Source organism: Boleophthalmus pectinirostris, unplaced genomic scaffold (genome assembly GCF_026225935.1).
Source record: "Boleophthalmus pectinirostris isolate CB_2022bp ecotype Guang Dong unplaced genomic scaffold, ASM2622593v1 HiC_scaffold_9, whole genome shotgun sequence".
NCBI classification, from domain to species: domain Eukaryota; kingdom Metazoa; phylum Chordata; class Actinopteri; order Gobiiformes; family Gobiidae; genus Boleophthalmus; species Boleophthalmus pectinirostris.
In genome coordinates, this window is record NW_026571541.1 from 24,066,182 (window position 1) to 24,086,902 (window position 20,721).

Below are 20,721 nucleotides of genomic sequence, written 5' to 3' on the forward strand. Positions count from 1 at the left end.
TTCTTGCAAAGGCGGAAGTTACGTTATTAATTCTCTTGTCCCGGCTGGTGCCTTTATTACCTCTCTGCGTCTCTCTGCTCTTCTAAACTCTGCTGGGCATCGTTGCGCGTCAAAACATTGCGTCTGAGCTGGACTTGCCAGGGCCAGAAAAGAGCAGAGGAAAATATCCCGGGAAGGAATGCGAAAGGAGCTTTAGAATTGGCACTGCCACGAGGAAACGAGGAGGTGCGACGTTTTCGGGCTACGTGGTGAACCGTGTTTTCTTCCCATCAAAGGTAACAATGATGATTTGCTTTGGCGCATTGTTACATATTGCTTACATCCTACTTTAACATTCTAACAAAAAGGATGTCACCAAAGGCTGTTGGCATTTTTAGATTATGGCAACTTTTTTATAATTAGCCTCTAACTTGGTGCTTGTTGCCATGTTTATTACAGCGTTAACACATGTCTAATGTTATTTCCTGATGAAAGTCTTTGTTGTTGAACGAGTATGTCTGCACTCGTGTCTCCTCGTGGCTCAGGTCTACGGGCCACACTGCAGCACAGTGGTCCTATAGTAGGTTATTATTAGGACCCATGTTTGTGGTGGAAGATTCTGCATGTATGCGCCATCATCACTGTGTGCACGCACTTTGCGCACGCAGAGGATAGCGCATACAGCGTGCACGTCAGCGCGTTATCGTTGTGGGTTACAATAACATCATGTGACGAGAAAGTCTGGGTGCATCACCTGGTTCTCCTGTATCTACAGATATATGGCGATTTAAAAGGCCTACGTGTCCGATAATGCATGTGTGAGTGTGTGCACGAGTTAAGCACTGCTGAGCTGAGGCATCCCCGCCATCTGTGCTCCGTGTGGTGGCAGAAGTTATGCCCCAGATAAAGTGCGCCACTGCCTGTGACCTGATTCATTCCAGTAACTACTCTCCTCAGTCCTACTTGCTTTTATCTTGGAGAGCACAAATGTATTACAAGCGAAACAGGTAATCACATCATACTAATTTTATACATGGGCCTACCATGTTTACAACAAAGGCCTAGTTATTATTTAACTAGTGTTTCCACAATTGGAGGGATGCCTCTATTGTTAAAACCAATAGCCTATTGTTACATTAACTACATAAACAAGTGGACATAAGAGTTCAATGTATTCAGAAAACCTTATGTTTTTAATGTTAAAAAAAGAATGATTGCAAAATGTCCATCGGCTCCTTTTATGTTCAGAAGTTAAATTTGACAACATTTAAGTTATATATGTGTTTGCAATCCTCACGTGAGGGCACTTATGTTGTTGATGAGTCCTAGCTTGTCTGTTTGGATCTATTTCCATTGCAGAGTGTGCGTGCACATAGGTATTGATCATAGTGGGTCAGTACACAGGCACAGGTCAGAGAGTTGGGGGCCTTGAAAAGTGATCCCTTCTCTTGGCTGTACAAAAACACAACTTGTACAATATGTGTATTTGTTTAAATGTGGATGGTTATACACATGGCAGATGAATACCATTTCAGAGTTCAGAGTCTCCAGACAGAACAAAAGAGTAGCAGTTCCAACAAATTATCAAAACAAATAAATATTACTACCAGCAGATGGAGTCATGAGCAACTTACAGACTTAAAAAAAAACATATATATATATATATATATATATATATAATATTACTGGGTTGGCAGTGGCACCATGGTATAGAGCAGAACTGAAGTTGGATATTTGATTCCAAGACACCACACACCATACATATATTGGTGTAAGTAATATTTATTTACTTATTTCTGCATTATTGGATGTTGGCATCACCCTTTGAACTCTGTCTGGTTGTCAGTTTGTTTATTTGATTTTAGACATAGTTTAGTCTACATTTTTGACATTAAAAATAAACCGGCTTCATAGACTTACGTTAGATACAATTTAAAAAACTAATTTCACTGTTCACTTATTACCCATTCCACTGCCGCATTTGCTGTACTTTCATCCATATTTTATACTGCCCCTTTTAGCAGTGAGACAAGACCTCATCAGGGAGATTTGATAGGGGGATACGTGCGGAGGAGTCTTGCCTCTTCACTCAATGATGTCATGCAGCCACTCTGAGCTAAAGGCCTTGATGTTAACACTGAGAGCACACAAAGTTCTGAGTGAGGTAACGTCGAGGGAACCAAGGACCAATCCTATGCGCTGAGTTGCGTCCTTGTTTGGTCTATACCCCCTCCATATCTCATCTGGTATCTCCTCCAACCTTCTCCCACTTTCTGTCATTGTCCGGAGAAAAAGGCAGCAGCATCGGTGCGTTACATAACAAAGGTTTTTTTGTTGTCATACAAGGGGGAGCTTTTGGCGGGTGAGAAGGGTGGTACGTATAGTCTTTTGTGCTGGCATCACGAAATGACCAGAATGAGCTATTTCGGTGTCCTCGGACGGCCTGCATCAGGATGGATGAATAGACTGCGGTGGAAAACTCAAGTGGAGACAAAGACAGGAAGTGAGAAAGGAGTCATGCGTTTGTTAACAACTACGGAGGCAATCTTGGCCTTGATATGCCAGTCCTAATAACACGTTTGGAAGGAAGGACCTGTCTGGATGTCTGATATCCCACTCCTCAGGAAAATCACTCATGTAGTTTGTCATTTTCACTTGCAAAGTTATCAAATTGGCTTTTTGCGTTAGCATTTTTTCAGCAGTCAAAATCATACTTCATACTTCATATTCTATTTTTTTCTTTTACATTCACCAAGATGAGTTTTGCTCTCTTGTATGGCAAAGGCTCTTATCACTATTAATATTTTATGACTTACAAATGACTATTATAAAATTTAACCTTGAACTCCGAGGATTGTATGACAAGATTCAATTCAATGCAGTTTTTTTAAGCAATAAACAATATTAGGAAATAGATACAAAATCAATATTTATAATAAGACAACTGGTACATCACACACAACAGAGACAACACACACAAGGAGATGGGGTGGGGTGTTTTTCTTAATAAAATGTCTTTCAGCGTAAATTTCCCGAACAGAAACACCACAAACTCTTAATAATTTACACTCAGCACAAAAAAATAGTAACAGTAGTTCTCCTAAAGTCTAAATTCTGCACCAAACCACAAGACCCAAGCATATAATTAAGGAACACAACAATGATACATAAATAAGCATAAGTTATATGATGGTAACAACATAACAATTTGCAGGCCCTCTAACTACTTACTTAATTACAATATTATACAGTTGATGTGACAGGTCTTAAAATAACATTGCTTCCTCAGAGGATTTGAAGACAAGATTTACCACTATATATTTTGTATTACTTCATTCAGCTAACAATGATAAAGTATATTGGCAACACATCTCTACTTAGATTATATAAAGCATTTCATTGTAGGTCTATTTATTTAGTAAGGGCACATTAACATTGCGGTTTATACATCCACACATCAGCCACTGACGACAGCTGTAAGCATCCATCAAAGCTCTGTATTTGAGGAAGCACTTCATGTGTCTGGCCCCCGCTTCAGGACTAATGGACAGGTCGCCCGCATGAATCACATTTACATTTGAAAAGGTTCAGCTGTCCCCCTCATCACAAAGAAACAAATGTAGCTGCCAAAGCCTCAGATGAGCTACAATCTAATGTCATTAAATGTATTGGGGGGCTTAGGCTGGAGCTTTTTATTCTTAGACCATCTCCGAACCCAATTACTTAGAATAATTAGCCAGCTTTGTTTATCTGTGGTGACCAGCTGAGGCCAGCAAGGTAATTTGATCAAAGAATCATCATTTTGTTTTTTTGTAATGACACAATAAAGCAGTGTGATTAGACATACATGACAGGTGCAGACATTGCTCAAAAGCTTAGTGACCCAGACTCCATTTTTCAGTTTAGGGGTAAATGTTCTCAATCTGAATGAGTGAAGTAATAAAAGGTCAGATTTAGATAGCTGTTTACAGAGTTGGCAAGCTGATAGAGATGTAATAATAATAATTCATAATAAAAGTTGATTTATATAGTGGGTGAGCATTATTATTACTCAGTTGTGGTGAGCTACTATTGTAACCACAGCTGCCCTGGGGTAGATTGATGAAAGAGAGGCTGCCAATTTGCACCATCGGCCCTTCAACACTCACCAACATCAACCAACATCATCACTCACACCACAATCATACATGTGGGTGAAGTGCCTTGCCTAAAGACACAGTTTCTAGTAGAGCCATTGCTGCTCCACTGTGGTCTCCCATCCGATAACCAGGTCTGGCCTTGCTTAGCCTCGGAGATCTGGCATTAACAAGCAGGTATGGCCATGCCAGATGTGATTGTGCAAACAATCACATTTATACATGAACCTTATGTGGATCTCACTCGAAAATACACATCACCTACAGTAGCAGAGGTCAAACCCAGCTTTGGTTGAGAGGAAGTACATACGAGCTGATCTCTTTGTGCTCATTTGTGCGATTATTTGTTACTATAGCTGTTTATCTTTGGCGTTATTTCACATGTATCCTGAAAAAAAACAAAAAAAACAAAAAAACTTGGAATACACTGTCGTACATTCACAACTTTGGAGCTGAACTGGGCTTATACTTGTAGGATTATCAACACTGACTTTTTTCGATTGCTGTTGCATAATAATTTAATAGACTAGAACCAATTTTCTAAAACCAAATGTCTCATATCATTTTTCGATTAACTGAAAGCCCCCACAAACAAGCAAGAATTTTGATGTCCTCATTTCAAGCCCTGAAATGACCGTGAGGAGAGCTCCAGCTTTGGGCTAAATGTCTGCGTGTGTGTGACGGGGGGTCAAATCCGACAACTGTACTGAGCGTGTCTTTGTGCCCCAATCCCACACCGCTGGCTGCCATTCAGAGGAGAGAAAACAAGGGCACGTCTCTCTGCCACTATTTATTTATATGCCCCCCCTCCCTCCCATTTCTCTCTCGCTTTCCTTCGTCCTAACCAACTGCACCGGATGGAGCGGTTATCATCAGCCTCTCAAACCAATCATATCACAGGACACTGAAGAGCGGAGAGGCCTCTTTTGTTTGTCCTCCTGCTCTCATTCACAATTTTATTAGTTTTTCCAGATGGCTCACCACAGACACACAAGACAAAGAGGAAACAGCATATGGATAGTTGATGGATGTTACATGAGTTTCTGTTGACTTAAATAATAGATGACGACTAAAAACAATGTACAAAAGACCAGTGTTACAATGATAACGGCATATCAACAATATCACATTGGGAGACCCAGAAAATGTATACTTCCACTGAAAAGCACACTGTGTAACTTTTCTAGTGGAGAATCCATTACCTGCTTGTTGCTTGTCTCAATGAAGATGTTATACTTTGCTCATAATGTTCCACAGTATTAGCTTGATTCTTCAGCCAGTTTCACTTTGTAGAAACTGTCTGACGTTTTAGAGTTCGTTTGTTAGACGGTAGGCAGGTACTTTTTTCATTTAACCAATCGCTGCTATTTCGTCGGGACATATGTAATGCGCCACTAACGGGGCTAACTGGTATATTAAGCTCTTCGTAGAAAGAAGGGCAATAACGTCTTTCCCCTTGATAAAATTCACAGAAAATTCTCTTCCGGCTTTAAATCTTCAATCTCAGGAATCGTTGACAACACAGAATGTATGGCTCTTCACTGATTGGCTGGTGCCCGAACTCACACTTTTGGGGTTTTTGCAAACCGTGTAGTGTATTCTGATTCCCCACGGTCACTGGAAAGAAATGAAATTGAGCAGAGGCATTAGGTGGCACCAGCCTGACTACCACAGTACAGCATTAAATCAAAATTGTTTCCATGCAGGTGACATCACCAGGCCAAATTACAAGTCAGGAATGTATGTTCATAAAGGTAACTTAGAGCAATAAAAATACTTTAAAAAATATTACTTAATTTGAATAAATGCATAAAAGATAAGTAATGCCGCTGTCTATAACAATCCAGGCAAAGTAATGACATCTCAGTGGAAACAAGCATTATATTATAACTGATAACTGATTCCCATTTCAGGCGCTTCTCTCTGCTTAAAGAGCCCATATTGCTCTATTTTCTGATCTGTTATAATGTTTCCTCATGATTGTTTAATTCGAACACACAAACCCTGCATATTTAGTTTGTTCTCCTAAACAGAAACACCTTGTGATGTCATGTGATAATACAAAAAAGTGCTCCACTGTGGTTTTAAAATTCACACACCTTCACTAGAATCACTGGAATTACCTGTTGTAAATTCCCTAGTATAACTTTTATTTCAGTAACTGTTTATTTAGTTCAGGCATTTTTGGGCAGCTCAGGGGTCCTTGGGAGCACCATGGTAACGCTGTTTCTGGTACCATGGTAACATTGTTGTTTCCAGCCTAAACTGCTGTAGCTTCAGTTCACTGACTTTAACCTTTATCTAAATCTGCATCTATGACAGAGGTAGGTTTGTAAATAAGTTTATTTATTTAACTGTTCTTTAATTGTTGTGTAAATGTTCTGATGCTAATTTACTTTATTAACATGATTAATTTACATATTTATATGCGATTGTTGACATACATTGTTTAACAGTTATTCATGTGCTGATTATATGTGCTAGTTAAGTTATTAATACTCTGTACAGTCATTTCAGCTAGTAATATTATTTAGATGTCCTTATAGATAACCAGGTACAACCATACAAGAAAGGACATTAAATCTCCACAGATCTATTCAAGTGTCGTCCTTCACACTCTGATCGGAGTGGATGAAGTGTCCCAGTACATCACAGTCTATAGTCCTAGCTATCTCCAATATCACCAGTTTCTACAGAACTAAAGGTAAAAAGGTAGCTAAGTTAACTTGAAAACTACCACCACATGACATCGCAAGGTGGAACAGAACGGTTTGAGCTTTAGAGATCTAGACAGACTAGTAAACCAGGATTATTCAAATGTGTGAATGAAAGAAAACACAATTCATTTATGTTTTTAATGAAGTAACAAGATTATAACATGGCTTAAAGGGACACTATGTAACTTTTTGGTTGGGGTCTGTCACCTGTTTGTTTCTATGGATATGTCATTGCTCTGCCTGAAATGTCTCGCAGTATGGCATTAAACAGCTCTACCTTACATTTATTCAATTACAGGTGAAAAAAATACCTAGAAAAACAGGCATTCTGACTGCCAACGAGATTACCTGTACCTATACCTGACCTGTAACTTGGTCTGGTTTGGTCTCCATGAAGATAAAAAGGTTTAATGCCATACTGTGAAACATTCCAGACAAAGCACCATGGAGAAAAGCATTTGACGGGAAAAGTTACACAATGCATAATATAGAACTTTTAAGCTTATGTGTGTCTGACTTTATCCAGTATCCCCAGCTGAGTTTAATGTCATCACATTGATGAATAACTAGTTACGTTGTTTCAGATTTGCCTCTGATTTTGGACAGGTTCCTGGTCAGTGCACTAATCTCCCCAGTCACCAGGGTGCACAGTATTTTAAGGGCTCCATCTATTTCAATGTCGTGGAGTGAGTGAGCAGAGCACGGGCTTCGCAGTTGTGCTAGTCTAAGCAGATTATCCCCACGGCCTCCTAGACTTAAATACTAAATGTGAGCAAGCAATGCCGCCTCTGTGTCCCAATAAGGCCAGAGCTGGTGGGACACGGCGAATGGAGGCAGCTGATGGTGGCACCTGCAGTGAGGGTGCAGCTGCTTTGGAGCGCGCTGCCAGTCCATTAGCCTGAAGACAGTGTGGCTTTTAAGGAGGGAAATACAGTACAGTGGACTGTTTCGTGTGTCAACATGGTGGAGGTAGTCACAGGGGCCCAGAGAAAACTTTTAATAGAATAGTTAGTCAGCAAATTCTGCAGTTTTTTTATGAATCACCATGACAGAGCCCTTGCAAATGTCATATTTGAATATTTATATTTTGAATCCAATAACTACTACTTAAAATATTGCTTCTGATTCTATCCATGCCTCTATTGCTTTGCCTGGAATGTTCCACTGTATGGCATTATTTTGTATTTATTAGCAATATAAACACCATTGATAAAAATAATAAATAAAATGGAAGTTTAATGATATACTTTGGAACATTCCAGGTAAAGCAATAACATATCCATGGAGACAAGCAGTAATCGTCTGAACTTTACAAATGTGAATAAACACGTATTTTTAGCTGGCCTCGCTCAAAGGATGTCGGAACACATCCCATGTTTATGCAGGTGGGAAACTGAGTGTTGTGGAGAGAAGGAGTGTTAATCCTATCAGACAGCACCTGCTCCTCAGTTTGCACGCCCAGTGTCAGTTTGCAGCCGTTACACAAGTCCACCCTGTCTCACCCTCCTCCCTCTCCCTCCTCCCCCCTCAGGTGTGTGCCTCCCGCCCCAGCGCCCACCACGGCCCTCACCTGTGTGTTGCGGTGCTTTCCTTGTGAGCCGACCTGGGCTGGCAGTCCCTTCTTGCACCGCCCGCCAACACCGCCCATGGTCAGAATGACGCGCTCCAAGACCTTTCAGGCCTACCTGCCCAGCTGTCATCGGACCTACAGCTGCATCCACTGCCGAGCTCACCTGGCCAACCACGACGAGCTCATCTCCAAGGTGAGCACAGGCCTTATATAGAGTGCATATGTGGTTTACTTAGACGTAGACAAACTTTATTGATCCTCAAGGGAAATAACTTGGACACAGAAGCTCACACATCACATCATATCATATTATAATAACCAAGAGTAAAAAATGCAAATGGTAATAATAAATTCTAAATAAGTAGGAAAAAAATAGCAAGAGACTGATGTTAAATAAGGTAAATATATAAATGTATATGTACAAGTAAAAATACAATAGAAAAATTAATAATAAAATAATAAACCAGCTATATACAAGAGGTTGTAAGGAAAACAGTTCAAAGTTGAGTATTGGAGTATTTGAGGAGGCTTGGATTTCTGTCACCATAAGAGACAAGAAGTGACATAAACATAAACATGACATTACATGAGTGCTTCAAAAACATATTTTTTTTAAATATATTTTATTGTTAACATTAGTAGTCTGCAATCCCTCAGTCATTCATTTAGGTTCCATTGCAAAACAAAACTGGCTGTCAAATGGACAATGTTTTTTAAGTGTGGATATACATTTCACCACTTCAATTAGCTCCTGTCAGAACTGAAGAAGCTATTTGGATCTATTTTCTCTTAAAACCTTTTGTCTAGTTGACAGATCCATTTTCTTTTGTGATGGTTAATAGTCGTAATAATAGTTTAGATTACCAATGGCCAGTCAAATACATCTTAAGTTCTAAAGAACAGACAGTTACGTTTTGGGTCAGCATGGATACTTTTTCAGTACCAAAAGTGTACCAGACCTGAGTACTTTGGAAACACAGGTGGCCTCGTGTGGGTGGTCCATTTGAATTAAAAAGGAGAGCGCTAAAAACCTGTTGATTGATGTGAATGTTTATTTTTCAATCATGCAACAGCCCCTTTGTGCAGTGTAAACAGCAGTAGAACAGTTCACACCTCTGAACCCACACTCCTATTTTAACAGTTCCTGTGTGTTCGCAGTAATAAAATTTACAGCAAGTTCAAAAAAAGGAATAACACAAAAGTAGAAGTTAAAAAGCTGTAATTGGAAGATATGGCTCGTTTAAAAGTATGCATGTTATTCAGGTTAAGGTTCAGGTTGTACTTTTTGGTCACAATTTTTATGTTTTCAGTATCTTAACCTTTTATAGTTCTATATTTTCATTAATTCATGCAACAATAATGCCCAAGTATACCAGCCACTTAACTTTTCATTGCATCAACTTAGTATAATGTTGCCCTCTACATTGTTCCTTATGTGATCTATGATCGGACTGAATGAGTTTGAATGAGAAATGTACATAAGACAATATTCTAACAATGAGCACCTGTACCTCATTGTCATCTGCCACTCCATTGTCTGTGGATGGATTAGGCTCTAAGCGGGTTGGATTATGAATGCACTGTCACTTTTTCCATACGTGATCATGAAAACACAGCTCAGCTCTTCTGACAAAGGCCCTGTCCAGTCGTAAGAGCGCCACACAAAGCAGGCAAACGCTTTATTGTTTCCTCCTCGTGCTTCTGCTTTCTGTTAGTTACTGTAGCCCGGCCAACCGCCAGGTCATTGGAAACATGCAGCCTTTACCTGAAGGCCTAACACTTGTTTAAATGCAGAATAAAGACTCTTTGTCATGCTAAATGACATTATAAACCTGAAACAGTTCAGCAGGCAGCAGGCATGTAATTATTTAAAGTTTAATTTTGTTTGGTAACTAAAAATGTAAACATCGATTGCAGATTTGTTCCGTACCACAGCAAATGTTTTAGGCATTTATTCAACTTAATTTGGGACTATGATGACAGTAGTAATGAAAAATAAAATAAAAGTTTTTTTTTGACTATTCCCCATTAAAAAGATATATTATATTCATTTTAATGCTGTTATTGGTATAATAAGAAACTTTGTCATAGCTTGAAACCCATAAATAATTTAATGTAATTAGTAAATACTTTTAATAACTGTTTTTATTTACATTTTATAAACATTTGGACACATTTGCCATAATAATAAACTAACTCATCCTCAAGTAACCTTCATCTCTCTTTCTCTTTGTGCAGTCTTTCCAAGGCAGTCAGGGCAGGGCCTACCTATTCAACTCAGTGTAAGTATCTCTCTCTTTTGTGGCTTTTACAAACGGGGGTTGAATGCGCAGAGATATGGTGTGCTGAACATATGTAGCCCACTCGACTTAGGAGATAGGAGAAATAGGACATGTACAGTATCTTTGTGACACAGTGGTCACGTTGGTGTCCTAGTAGAGACAAAGCCAGTGTATGGCTCGCAGCACAGCCCATTATCAGCTGAATTGAGAGTGAAAATGAGACGATGCTCTGTGGCCCGGTGCCCCATCAGTATTCAGTGTGAGTGGGTGTGAGGCACTGACTCACTCCAACACATCATACAACATTTTAACTCAATAGCATCTTTAACTAGTTCACGTTAAAGGTCCTATATCACGCAAAATTGACTCTTGTGAGATTTAAACAATGTCGGGATGTTGTTACCTCCTTAAAACATACCTGGAGTTGTATTTTGTTTCATTTACATAAATTTGAGTAATCCTGCATTGTTAGTCTGTCAGCATCTTCAAAGCTCAAAATGCTCTGCACCTTGTCATGTCATGTCATGAAGCAGTAGTTTTCAAGTTAATGGGAACCTTTTAGCTTTTGTTCAGTAACTCCAGGGCTGAAATGACCAAATGATTCTAGTGAAGGTGTGTGGCATTTAAAAACACAGCAGAGCACTTCCTGTATTAGAAGAACTCAGCCTAACTATGCAGGATTTGAGTGTTAAACATGTGTGAATGAAACAAAACACAACTCCAAGTCTGTTTTTGATGAGGAAACAATATTATAACATAGATCACAAAATAGCATAATATGGGCCCTTTAACTGCGATGAATCATTTTACCTTTGTCTGATAGAAAGGGAAATTAATGTTAAACTTCAGTGTTACAATTACAGTGTTAAACAAATAATCAGTTTAAATATTTCTTTTAATGTCTTGTCTAGTAAGTTGATTAAGTCAGGACTATTTAAGAAGACACTGTCAGGGCACTAAACTTTGGGGGTTCTAAAAAGTTTGAGTCAGAAATTATATCAAGGACTTCTTATCGTCCTCCAGAATGACATCGCAATAAAATTCAGAAGTTCAAACTAATAAATTAAAGTTGTGTACCCGGCCCCAGATAAAGTGGAAGAATTTGAATCAATGTAGAGTTGTGTATAGTTATAGTACAGTTTTATGAGATTACCAAAAGTTTCCCATGGCATATATTAACTTAAATTTCACTCACGCATATTTCTATTCCTGTTACTTCCTTTTCATTAAATGTGTATGATTTGTGCATCCAGGGTGAACGTTGGGTGCGGTCCTGCAGAGGAGAGAGTCTTGCTCACGGGGCTGCATGCTGTAGCAGATATTTACTGTGAGAACTGCAAGACCACCCTGGGCTGGAAATACGTGAGTGTCCTCCTGTTTCCATCGATTTACAACACACAGGTTGGCAGGCAAGGTTAGAGAGGGATTCGGTCTCAGGTTATGGTCCGCAGTAATTTTATTTGCTTTTTAATTGTATTTGGCCTAGGCGGAGAAACATAGTACAAAGAAGTGCAGTAATAGTGTATATAGCTTAGTACATCAGAGTCTGAAGGAATAAGAGGTTGTTTCATTATTGTGTTCACTGCAAAGTAAAGGTTTTATGAGCTCCTTTCACTGTAAGTGGATTACTGACTGTAAATGGGGATGGTATTTTATCGTTTTGAAAATGCTGAGAGAGAAGGAGAATATAATACATAGTCATTGTCAACAACAAGAAAACATTTTATGCTGTAAATGAAAACAAAAAAAGTATATTTGAACAGTCCACTAGGGGATAAAAGGGAGTGAGAGGGGTTTGATTGTTAGGAGCAGTAATCAGAAACCATGCCCTGAACTAAACATGTACCACTCAAGAGAGAAAAATAACTACCAGTCCTATTTTGAATCTTAAAGGTGCACCAATGTAATTTTTCTATTCACAACTTATCTGAAATGTTCCACAGTATGGCATTAAAGTTTTCTGTCTCAGTGGAGAAAAACTGGTGACACTGCCAGGGAAAGTTACAAGTCAGATGTGTAGAAAGGTGACCCCATTCACAGTAAGAATGCATGTTTTTCAAGGTATGAACAACACCTTTAACAGAATAAATGTAATATAAGTTTATTGCCATATTGTGGAACACTCATGGAAACAATATTTCCATGGAGACATGTGAGGAGCCCCCTGCCCTTGACCAGAAAAGTTTTATAGTGCACCTTCAACAGATTTACTTGTGGTAAATGTCATACACTGTTTGGCTTTCCAAAGAATTGTCGGTCATTAAATAGGTACAAATGGTCCCGTCACTTGGATGTGTCAGACTGGAGTTGCCTATGGTGTAGACGCTGTAAAAAGAGACTTTGATGGTGTATAAAAGTAAAAGCATCTTCACATGACTCACTGTTACAAAATATTGACGTCAGTGCCAACAGTTACAGGTCACAGCTCTCAGTCAGATTCAACAGTAGTTATCTTACAGAATAAAGGTGACTATTGATCAGCTAAAGTGCTGATAGTGCCAAAGATAGTGCCGATGTTGTATAAAAAACAAATTTAAAATACAAAGCCAATAAAGACCTGTACCATTAAATTATCAAAGGAGCATATGGAGCCACTCCAAATCAAAGGACTAATCACACCAGAGCAAACTTGTGATGAAGTGATGCTGTTCTGTTATTTGTTTTATAATTGGCAAATTGTTGCTATTTCCACTGCCCTCCAAAATAGAACCTGAATCTTTGTCTGTAAAAAAAATAAATAAATAGTGTGACCAGGCTCATATCATGTAACCATAATGCCCAAGTACAGTACACAAATTATAGACAAATAGATAGATAGCCTACTTTAATCATTTCAGTATTCTGACAAAAAAACAAAAACAATTTTGCAACATTCTTACAAAAAACGGTACATATCGTGATTACTCCTGGTAACGTCATTTAGTTCTTTAGCTGATGAATTGGTTGATGGCGTCTGCTGACTAAGAGTTTAATTAATACCACCGCATAAAAGAAAATAAGGGTAGTGATTTAGCTACAGTTTTTGCAGCAATTGGACAGTGTAATCCTTCACTTTTGAAGATGCTGTTTTATGTATCAGATGTGTTTAGACTTGCTTTAACCTCAGTCACTGTATCCATGAACCTGGTTTTTGCACAACGTGTGAAGGAGCACGTGCCTGCAGTGTAGTGTGTGGACCAGGTGGAATTTGAGTTCCCGTGTCACAACATCCACATATGTCTCCATATATCAGACAGGCTATGAGCATGTGCAGCTGTCAGATATCTGTAACTCACCAGTCAGGAGGCAAACACAACCCCCATGTTGTTCACCTCATGTAAAGACCCATTGACCAACATCTTAACCTCAAAAATAACTATTTCCTTATGGAGCTCTGTGTCATCACACTTGATTCTGTTTGCTCTATTTTTGCCTGGAACACACGGCCGACACCAGATAGCACGTAATGGACGCTTGCCATTAGTATCAGCTGTTTTTTTGCAGTGGTCAGAGTCCCATGGAGAGAATTGACCCACTGCTCTCCTTCACTGAGAAATCTGATAATGTACTGTGTAGCCTTCAAACTAAAATAGGGCTCAGGCGCTCGCAGTCAAAGCGTGTTTGTGCTGGTGAACTGTGTGGCGCTGTGTGGCAATTAGTGCTTCTATCAACAAGGCCTGGCATCACCCAAAACATTCATTCCATCGCGCTCCCCACCTCTAAGTGTGATTAATGATGATTTCTGCTGTTATTAAGTAAAAGAATAGACTCAGTCAATTTACTATTATGTATCAAACTATAATTCAGAAATCTGTTTAGCTTATTTATTTTGTCATAATGTTTTTAGGGAAACATTACTAAGAAAATATTAGTCATCCAGGACTGTCAACAAACAGATTATTTTCTTTGTTGACATTTGATTGGCATGATTAAATTTGTGTATGAATCAGCTAAAAAGCTTTAAAAATGTAATTCAAATCACATCCAGGCACAACAGTTCCAACTTGAAGATGTTAAATCATTAAACGTACCCGTAAGTAGAGTCAGGGCAGTAGACGGGGGATGAAGGGGTCTGTTTTCCCGAACCCAAGGGTTTTAGGGGCCAGAATTGGACCTTCTTCCTATTAATTTATATTAAACAGGGGCCAATGTGAGGCTTTTTGCCTAAGGCCCCCAAATTTCTGTCGATGGGCCTGAGTAAACTACATATTTAGCGAACACTGCCAGTGATTGGATCAATATTACTCATCTAATTATTTCAGAGAGGTATGGACTGTGAACCTTTGATAACTGGAAACAAACAATTTTATAGATTACTTAAGTAAATTAATCAAGAAAAATGTTGTTCAGCAAAAAACACTGACGTGACTTATCATAAACTTGATCACAGTTTATGTTTAGATCAACTTGAATGTGTTCAACAAGCCTGTACAGATGCTAATAATTGCACTGCTCACATTAACCACAACATGTTTAGTCCTGGTACTTTTCCAAATAATGTCTTTAAACTACAATGATATGTTATATTTTTGGTCGCTCATGTCACCTTAATAGTGTAGAGCAGTTTGTGGCAAAAATACACCCACTCCGATGTTTTAAGCAGCGAGTTCTATCTTTATGCCTCTATCTGTGGGATTGATTTGCTGCTCATTTTGTCCTGGGGTGTTCTGGATTGCATGCGAGTGGGAGAATTAGTGCATGTTGCTGCCTGCACACTCCAAACATCACCTTTTTAGCTGGCTCCATGCGAGGCTGTGTAAAACCTGCAGGGCTTTTCATTTTGGCACAGTATCTTCATTTCCAAACTCACTCCTGCCAACGTGATGTTACAAGGATTTGACTTTCACTTGTGCGGACTCTCCTCTGTGTTCTGCATCGCTTAATGACTGATTCTTTTTAGTTATATAACCAGCTTCCAGGGACTGAACAGGGCCATTGAGTCAAGGATGTTGTCATGATGTGTAGTAGATGAGATGGCAATTGACTTTTTTAACCGTTCTCTCCCCCTCTCCTCTCTGTGCCCTATAGGAACATGCCTTTGAGAGCAGCCAGAAATACAAAGAAGGAAAGTTCATCATCGAGCTGGCCCACATGATCAAGGACAACGGCTGGGACTGATGCCGACCAAGTGACGCGCGCACGGATGGACAAATAAATAGAAACTGAAGGGGAGGGGCAAGGGGCGGGGTCTTATGTGTGGCGGGTTAGTGTGTGACTTGGGTTTGGCTGATCTACCATTAAACTCTGTAACTCTCTGCCCATTCCCTCCCTTTTGACCACACCTCTCTGGATGTATACACTCAATTAACAAAACCACGCAGACATCCCAGCTTGAGAGACCTGACGCAGCTAAGCGAATGTGTAGTCGTAGGAAACGGGGATACGCTGAGTATATACAGTGTGGTGTGCGCTCTTTGAAACAAAAAAATATAGATTTTGACTGACAGGTTGAAGATCTGATGAGGCTTGCGCTTGTCCCTGCTGTGATTGAGATGACCTAAGGGTGATTAGTGCAAAAATCCAGTTGATGGCAGAGGGGGGGGGGCATGCCAGCTGTGCCAGCGATGAAACCCGGGATTCAGAGGGCAGGACTTGGCACGGTTGCTATAGACACGGAGCAGCGGTAACAGTGGTAGAGGGTGGATTTCGACATAGTGGCTTGATCTCTCTGTCCCTTTAAGCTTTGATGGCTTCCTGGCCCGCTCCGGCTCAGATGTAGTGGTTTCAAACAGGGCGGGGGTAGTGAAAGAGATACGCCACGCACTCGGCCCTGCCCAAAACCGCACGGTGTACAAGCAGGAGCGTCAGGAGCGAAGTGGAGCCCCCCTCAGAGCTGTATTCATCCATGCGGTGTAAAGCGATACAGGATCACGAGCTGCTTGTCGGCTGTCTGCGTTCTGTTACTTAAGCAGGTAGAATTACACAACAGGAGCGTGTCTCAGGTGAACAGCGCTGTCAGCACCTTCGCGGCGTGAGCGAGCAAAGGTGTGATCGCTCAGTACGTTTACATGCAGGGAGCAAATTCAAATTATTGCACAAGGCTACGAGAAAACTGTAATAATCGCAATGACAGCTGAATTATTTGGTTGGTTATTGGCCCATGTTTACAAACTCAAAGCATATTCCAGAGCCAAACAGTGGTACCGATGTGTATAGTAACAAGAAACCTTTTAGTATCTCTGCAAACTTGGTCTCAAATGTACTTAAATTGAAACTGTTATAATGCTCAAATGTGCTAGCAGAAAGCATATAGGTATTGTGTCACATTTGTCTGCTAAATGTTGATATTTATAAATTACTCGAGTGCGGGCGCTCTAATCTAATTATAGATAGTGTTAGCTTCTTTTCTACTTTTTGACAAAGGCTACATACTGTTAAGAGGCATCACATGTTAGCAGCATTAGCCCTAACAAGATCAAGACCGGAGGCACACAGTAGTTTGATATGTTCCTGTACGAAATGAGAAATCCGGTAAGCGGGCACAGTGTCACTAAGCTCGTGCATGTAAACGTACTGGACAGAAAATGCTTGACTAGCTTAAGTCATTCTGGAGGAGATTGCATTTATAATTTCAAACAGAAAAGATAGGGGCTCTTTCAGTCTGGGATGGCTGTTCTAACCGGCTGTAACTACCACATCCACAAAACCTACTGGGCAAGATTAAGAGCAATGTACTTTGGTTTATTTTTTTATTGATGCTAGCCACTTGGCAGATTTACTGAGGGGATATGTAACATGCAGTGGTGAAATGCAGTCACATCATTATTTCTGGTGTACAACATGCATGCTAATAGTGCTCTGGACTGTACTTTCTTGATCACAGTTACATTTGTTTTGGTGTGCTGTTCTATAGTGACCACACTCTAAATGTAAATGGGACACAGACGGTGAGGTTGGAGCAGTGGGTTCCCCTTGCAGCAGGACCACAGCGTTAAAGTCTGAATACTCCTGCTTTCTTTGTGTTTCCTGATGTTGTGAACATTGCTCTCGAGACGTTGCCCTGTATTTATTGAGTCCGGTTCTGAGCTTACCACGGAGACTTGCATTCTCTATCTAACTGCTCCAGCACAACCAAAGAACTCACCCGAACAACAATAAATTGACCAAACAAAAGCTCTCTTTTTGCTTGGGCAAAGTGTTGCAAAACAAGGGGTGTGTGTATAGCTGAAAGCCAAGGTTGTGGATAGCCTTTCTTTGTGAGTATATATATAATGCATTATGATTTTGTAAACAACAGATCTTAATATATGAATATATATTCAATTTACTGTATTCACCATGAGGATTACTGTTCTCTTGTCGACCTCTGTGTTACAGATTGTAAATAGTGTTATTGTACTGTGTTTTATTATGATCTATATGATCTTGAATGAATATGATTTCGGTCATGTCATGCTTTCTCTCCGGTATCCCACATCGGCTGTACAATAACTACTTTTTTACTGAAATGTTACAATTTTAATGTCTTTTGTAAGGGAGGATGCTGATGTTGACTATGTATCATTGGATCTTCATCTAATAAAAGGCATCTTGGTATCCATACTGAAATGTATTACTTTTCATACTATTTTCCTCTTTTGCATTTATGGCAGCTGTGTAGTTGAAAACACTTGGCGATCTGGTCCTTGTGGGTCATATTTAGCCTGGTCAGGCGCCTCCATTTGTCAGGTCTACATAAATAAATCAGAATAGTGTGGGAAGAACATTTATTTTGGTAGGTACAGTATAAATTATGCATAAAGTTCAGATAGAGTCACTACAAAAAGCTTTCCTCATTCAAAGCACCATTTTGCTTAAACCATAAATACAAAAATAAGACTTTATTTATGTTTATATATTTACTCACCCATATTATGATTTTTAATACCTCTAACACTCCAAAATAGAATCAGATAAACAAGCCACGTTGTGTAAGTGATAGAGGTGGGTTAGAGAGAAAAAGAGTGGTATGACTAGCTGCTGTGACTGCTAACACGGCCCACCTGCCTACCGCCCCCTCAAAGCTCTTATTTTCATTACACAGTAGTGAAACATCTTGTGAGCAGTGTTTCCAGATCCATTTTTTTCATCCTAATAGTAGCAAATGAACGCCTGTTACCATGGGGACAATCAAACGCAATTGCAAAGATGCTTGACGGCCCTGCTGGTGGTTCGTGTTGGTCACATCAAAACATCATACTTGGTACAAATGATTCACTGTTGTTGCCACTCGTGATTCTGAATGAAGATGCCTGGTCTTGTGTTAAAAGCACTGGATGTTTATAGGTCCAAATGATGATGAATATTTGTTAATATCACACCGTAGGAGTTTACTAATGCTGTAACGCCTGATATAGTCTGGTTATTTTTATCAATGTGGTGGCTATTCTCAAATTCTGCCCACCTCACCACCTATAAATAACAGTGGGCACATGCTGGTCATAAGTTTAGTTTTCAATTCAACTTGCAGCAGGTGCTAGTTGTTAAAATACTTTTCCAGATTATAATAAAATTTGTTGACCATTTGTATTTGTTGACCCACAGCTATTCTATAACTTTATGTACATATCCTTTTCTTTTTTTTTCTTTTTTCTTTTTTTACAAACTAAAACCTAATATCACCAGCGCTTCTGCTACTACTACCACTATCATCACTACTACCAATAGTTACTACTACAGGTACTACTTTATGTTAATACCTATGACCATATAAAGGCTTAGTATCACCCTTCCTATTATGAGTACTACTACTTCTAAGCAGCACTATACAGTTAGAAGTACTTTAAGCTTCTTTTTGTACCTCCATACTTCTTCTGCTGCTACTCCCATGACGCCTTAAACTGAGGTGTTAATGATTCTAGCATATGTAGGCCTAACTTTCAGTCTACTTTTAGGTAATTCAACAAAAAAGTAGTTCTGGGACAGTGCTTTCACGTGATCAATACATAATGAAAACGTAATTTTAAGTAAACTGAAGCATCAAATTACATCACACCCTACTGGATGTCTGTTTTGAATGGTCCTGTAGGGTCTCTGGCTGTCCGACTTGGCTAACCCAGTCCAAATCTCTCTGCAGCAGATGGTGGCGTGTTTGCATTGGGCCACGTCTCCTAGCAACACTCTTTCTGCTTCTCTCTTTCTCTCTCTCTCTTTCTCTGTGCAAAATCTAAACCAGTGGAGGAGTTGGTGTCGTGCACTGTCTGGGTCTGCTATGCCCAGCCCTCCCTCTCCTGTCTCCTCTCCGCAGCTGACCTGACTGCTGCCTCCCTACATGTCACCATCGATGGCAAATGTTAAAAAGTGGGGCATGCTCCTGCTTGTCTGGATTACTATACATGAGCAGTGGTGATGTGTAAAACTAGGATACAGGGAGGGACGGACAAACAAAGCATGCCAACACCAAAATGTAATGTGTCACCTTACATGACCTACATTTTAGAGATGTTGTCAGCTGTACGGTGGGCCGGGTTAAATACGGACAGGAGTAGGATTTTTAAGGACAATTTTGAATACACAGATTTCAAAATCTAGGTCAAGCAAGACTGTGTCAGCACTTATATAACCACTACGGGATGTGTGATGATAACAATGCAGCATCACTCCTCTATGCAAACAGACTGTCACAGATTTCTGATTTAGAATCCAGTGGTGCTGTGTGAAAGAGAAAGACTATTGTGTTCTCACTGAGGTAGTGGCTGAGGGCTCTTAAGGACACGACCCATACACGTTTCGGCTGAACTATGACAAACTCCAGAAGTGATCTGTGGTAAATTATTCACTCCACATGAGTTTAGGGTCATCTATCAGCCTATAATAAAGATTTTTAAAGACAAGCCATACAGTATTTGGTCAACTGTTTGTGGAGATCTTTCTATTTAAAAAACTTGGTGCAACAATGTCATTTATTAATTCGTTGTTTGAGCTGATCTGAAAGTCAGAAAGAGCTTGGAGTAGAGCTGCTACTCTGGTGCTACATCACATAGGTCTCAGCATCTGTTTTGAGCAGCCCATGTTTGCCCGTCTGGAGATGTGTCAGGACATGTTCCAGTGGGAGGTGACTCCTGGGAACACCCTGAATG

At 39.8% G+C, this 20,721-nt stretch overlaps 1 protein-coding gene across 1 annotated transcript; it reads left to right on the plus strand.

Annotated features, from left to right (window-relative positions):
• The first annotated feature begins 69 nt into the window (after window positions 1–69).
• On the plus strand, window positions 70–18,211 carry ypel2b (yippee-like 2b). Its single transcript, XM_020940391.2, has 5 exons — window positions 70–275; window positions 8,364–8,595; window positions 10,641–10,684; window positions 11,938–12,046; window positions 15,692–18,211. Exons 2-5 carry the CDS (start codon window positions 8,479–8,481, stop codon window positions 15,779–15,781), a joined length of 360 nt encoding a protein of 119 aa, XP_020796050.1. The 5' UTR covers window positions 70–275; window positions 8,364–8,478; the 3' UTR covers window positions 15,782–18,211.
• Window positions 18,212–20,721: the final 2,510 nt, after the last annotated feature.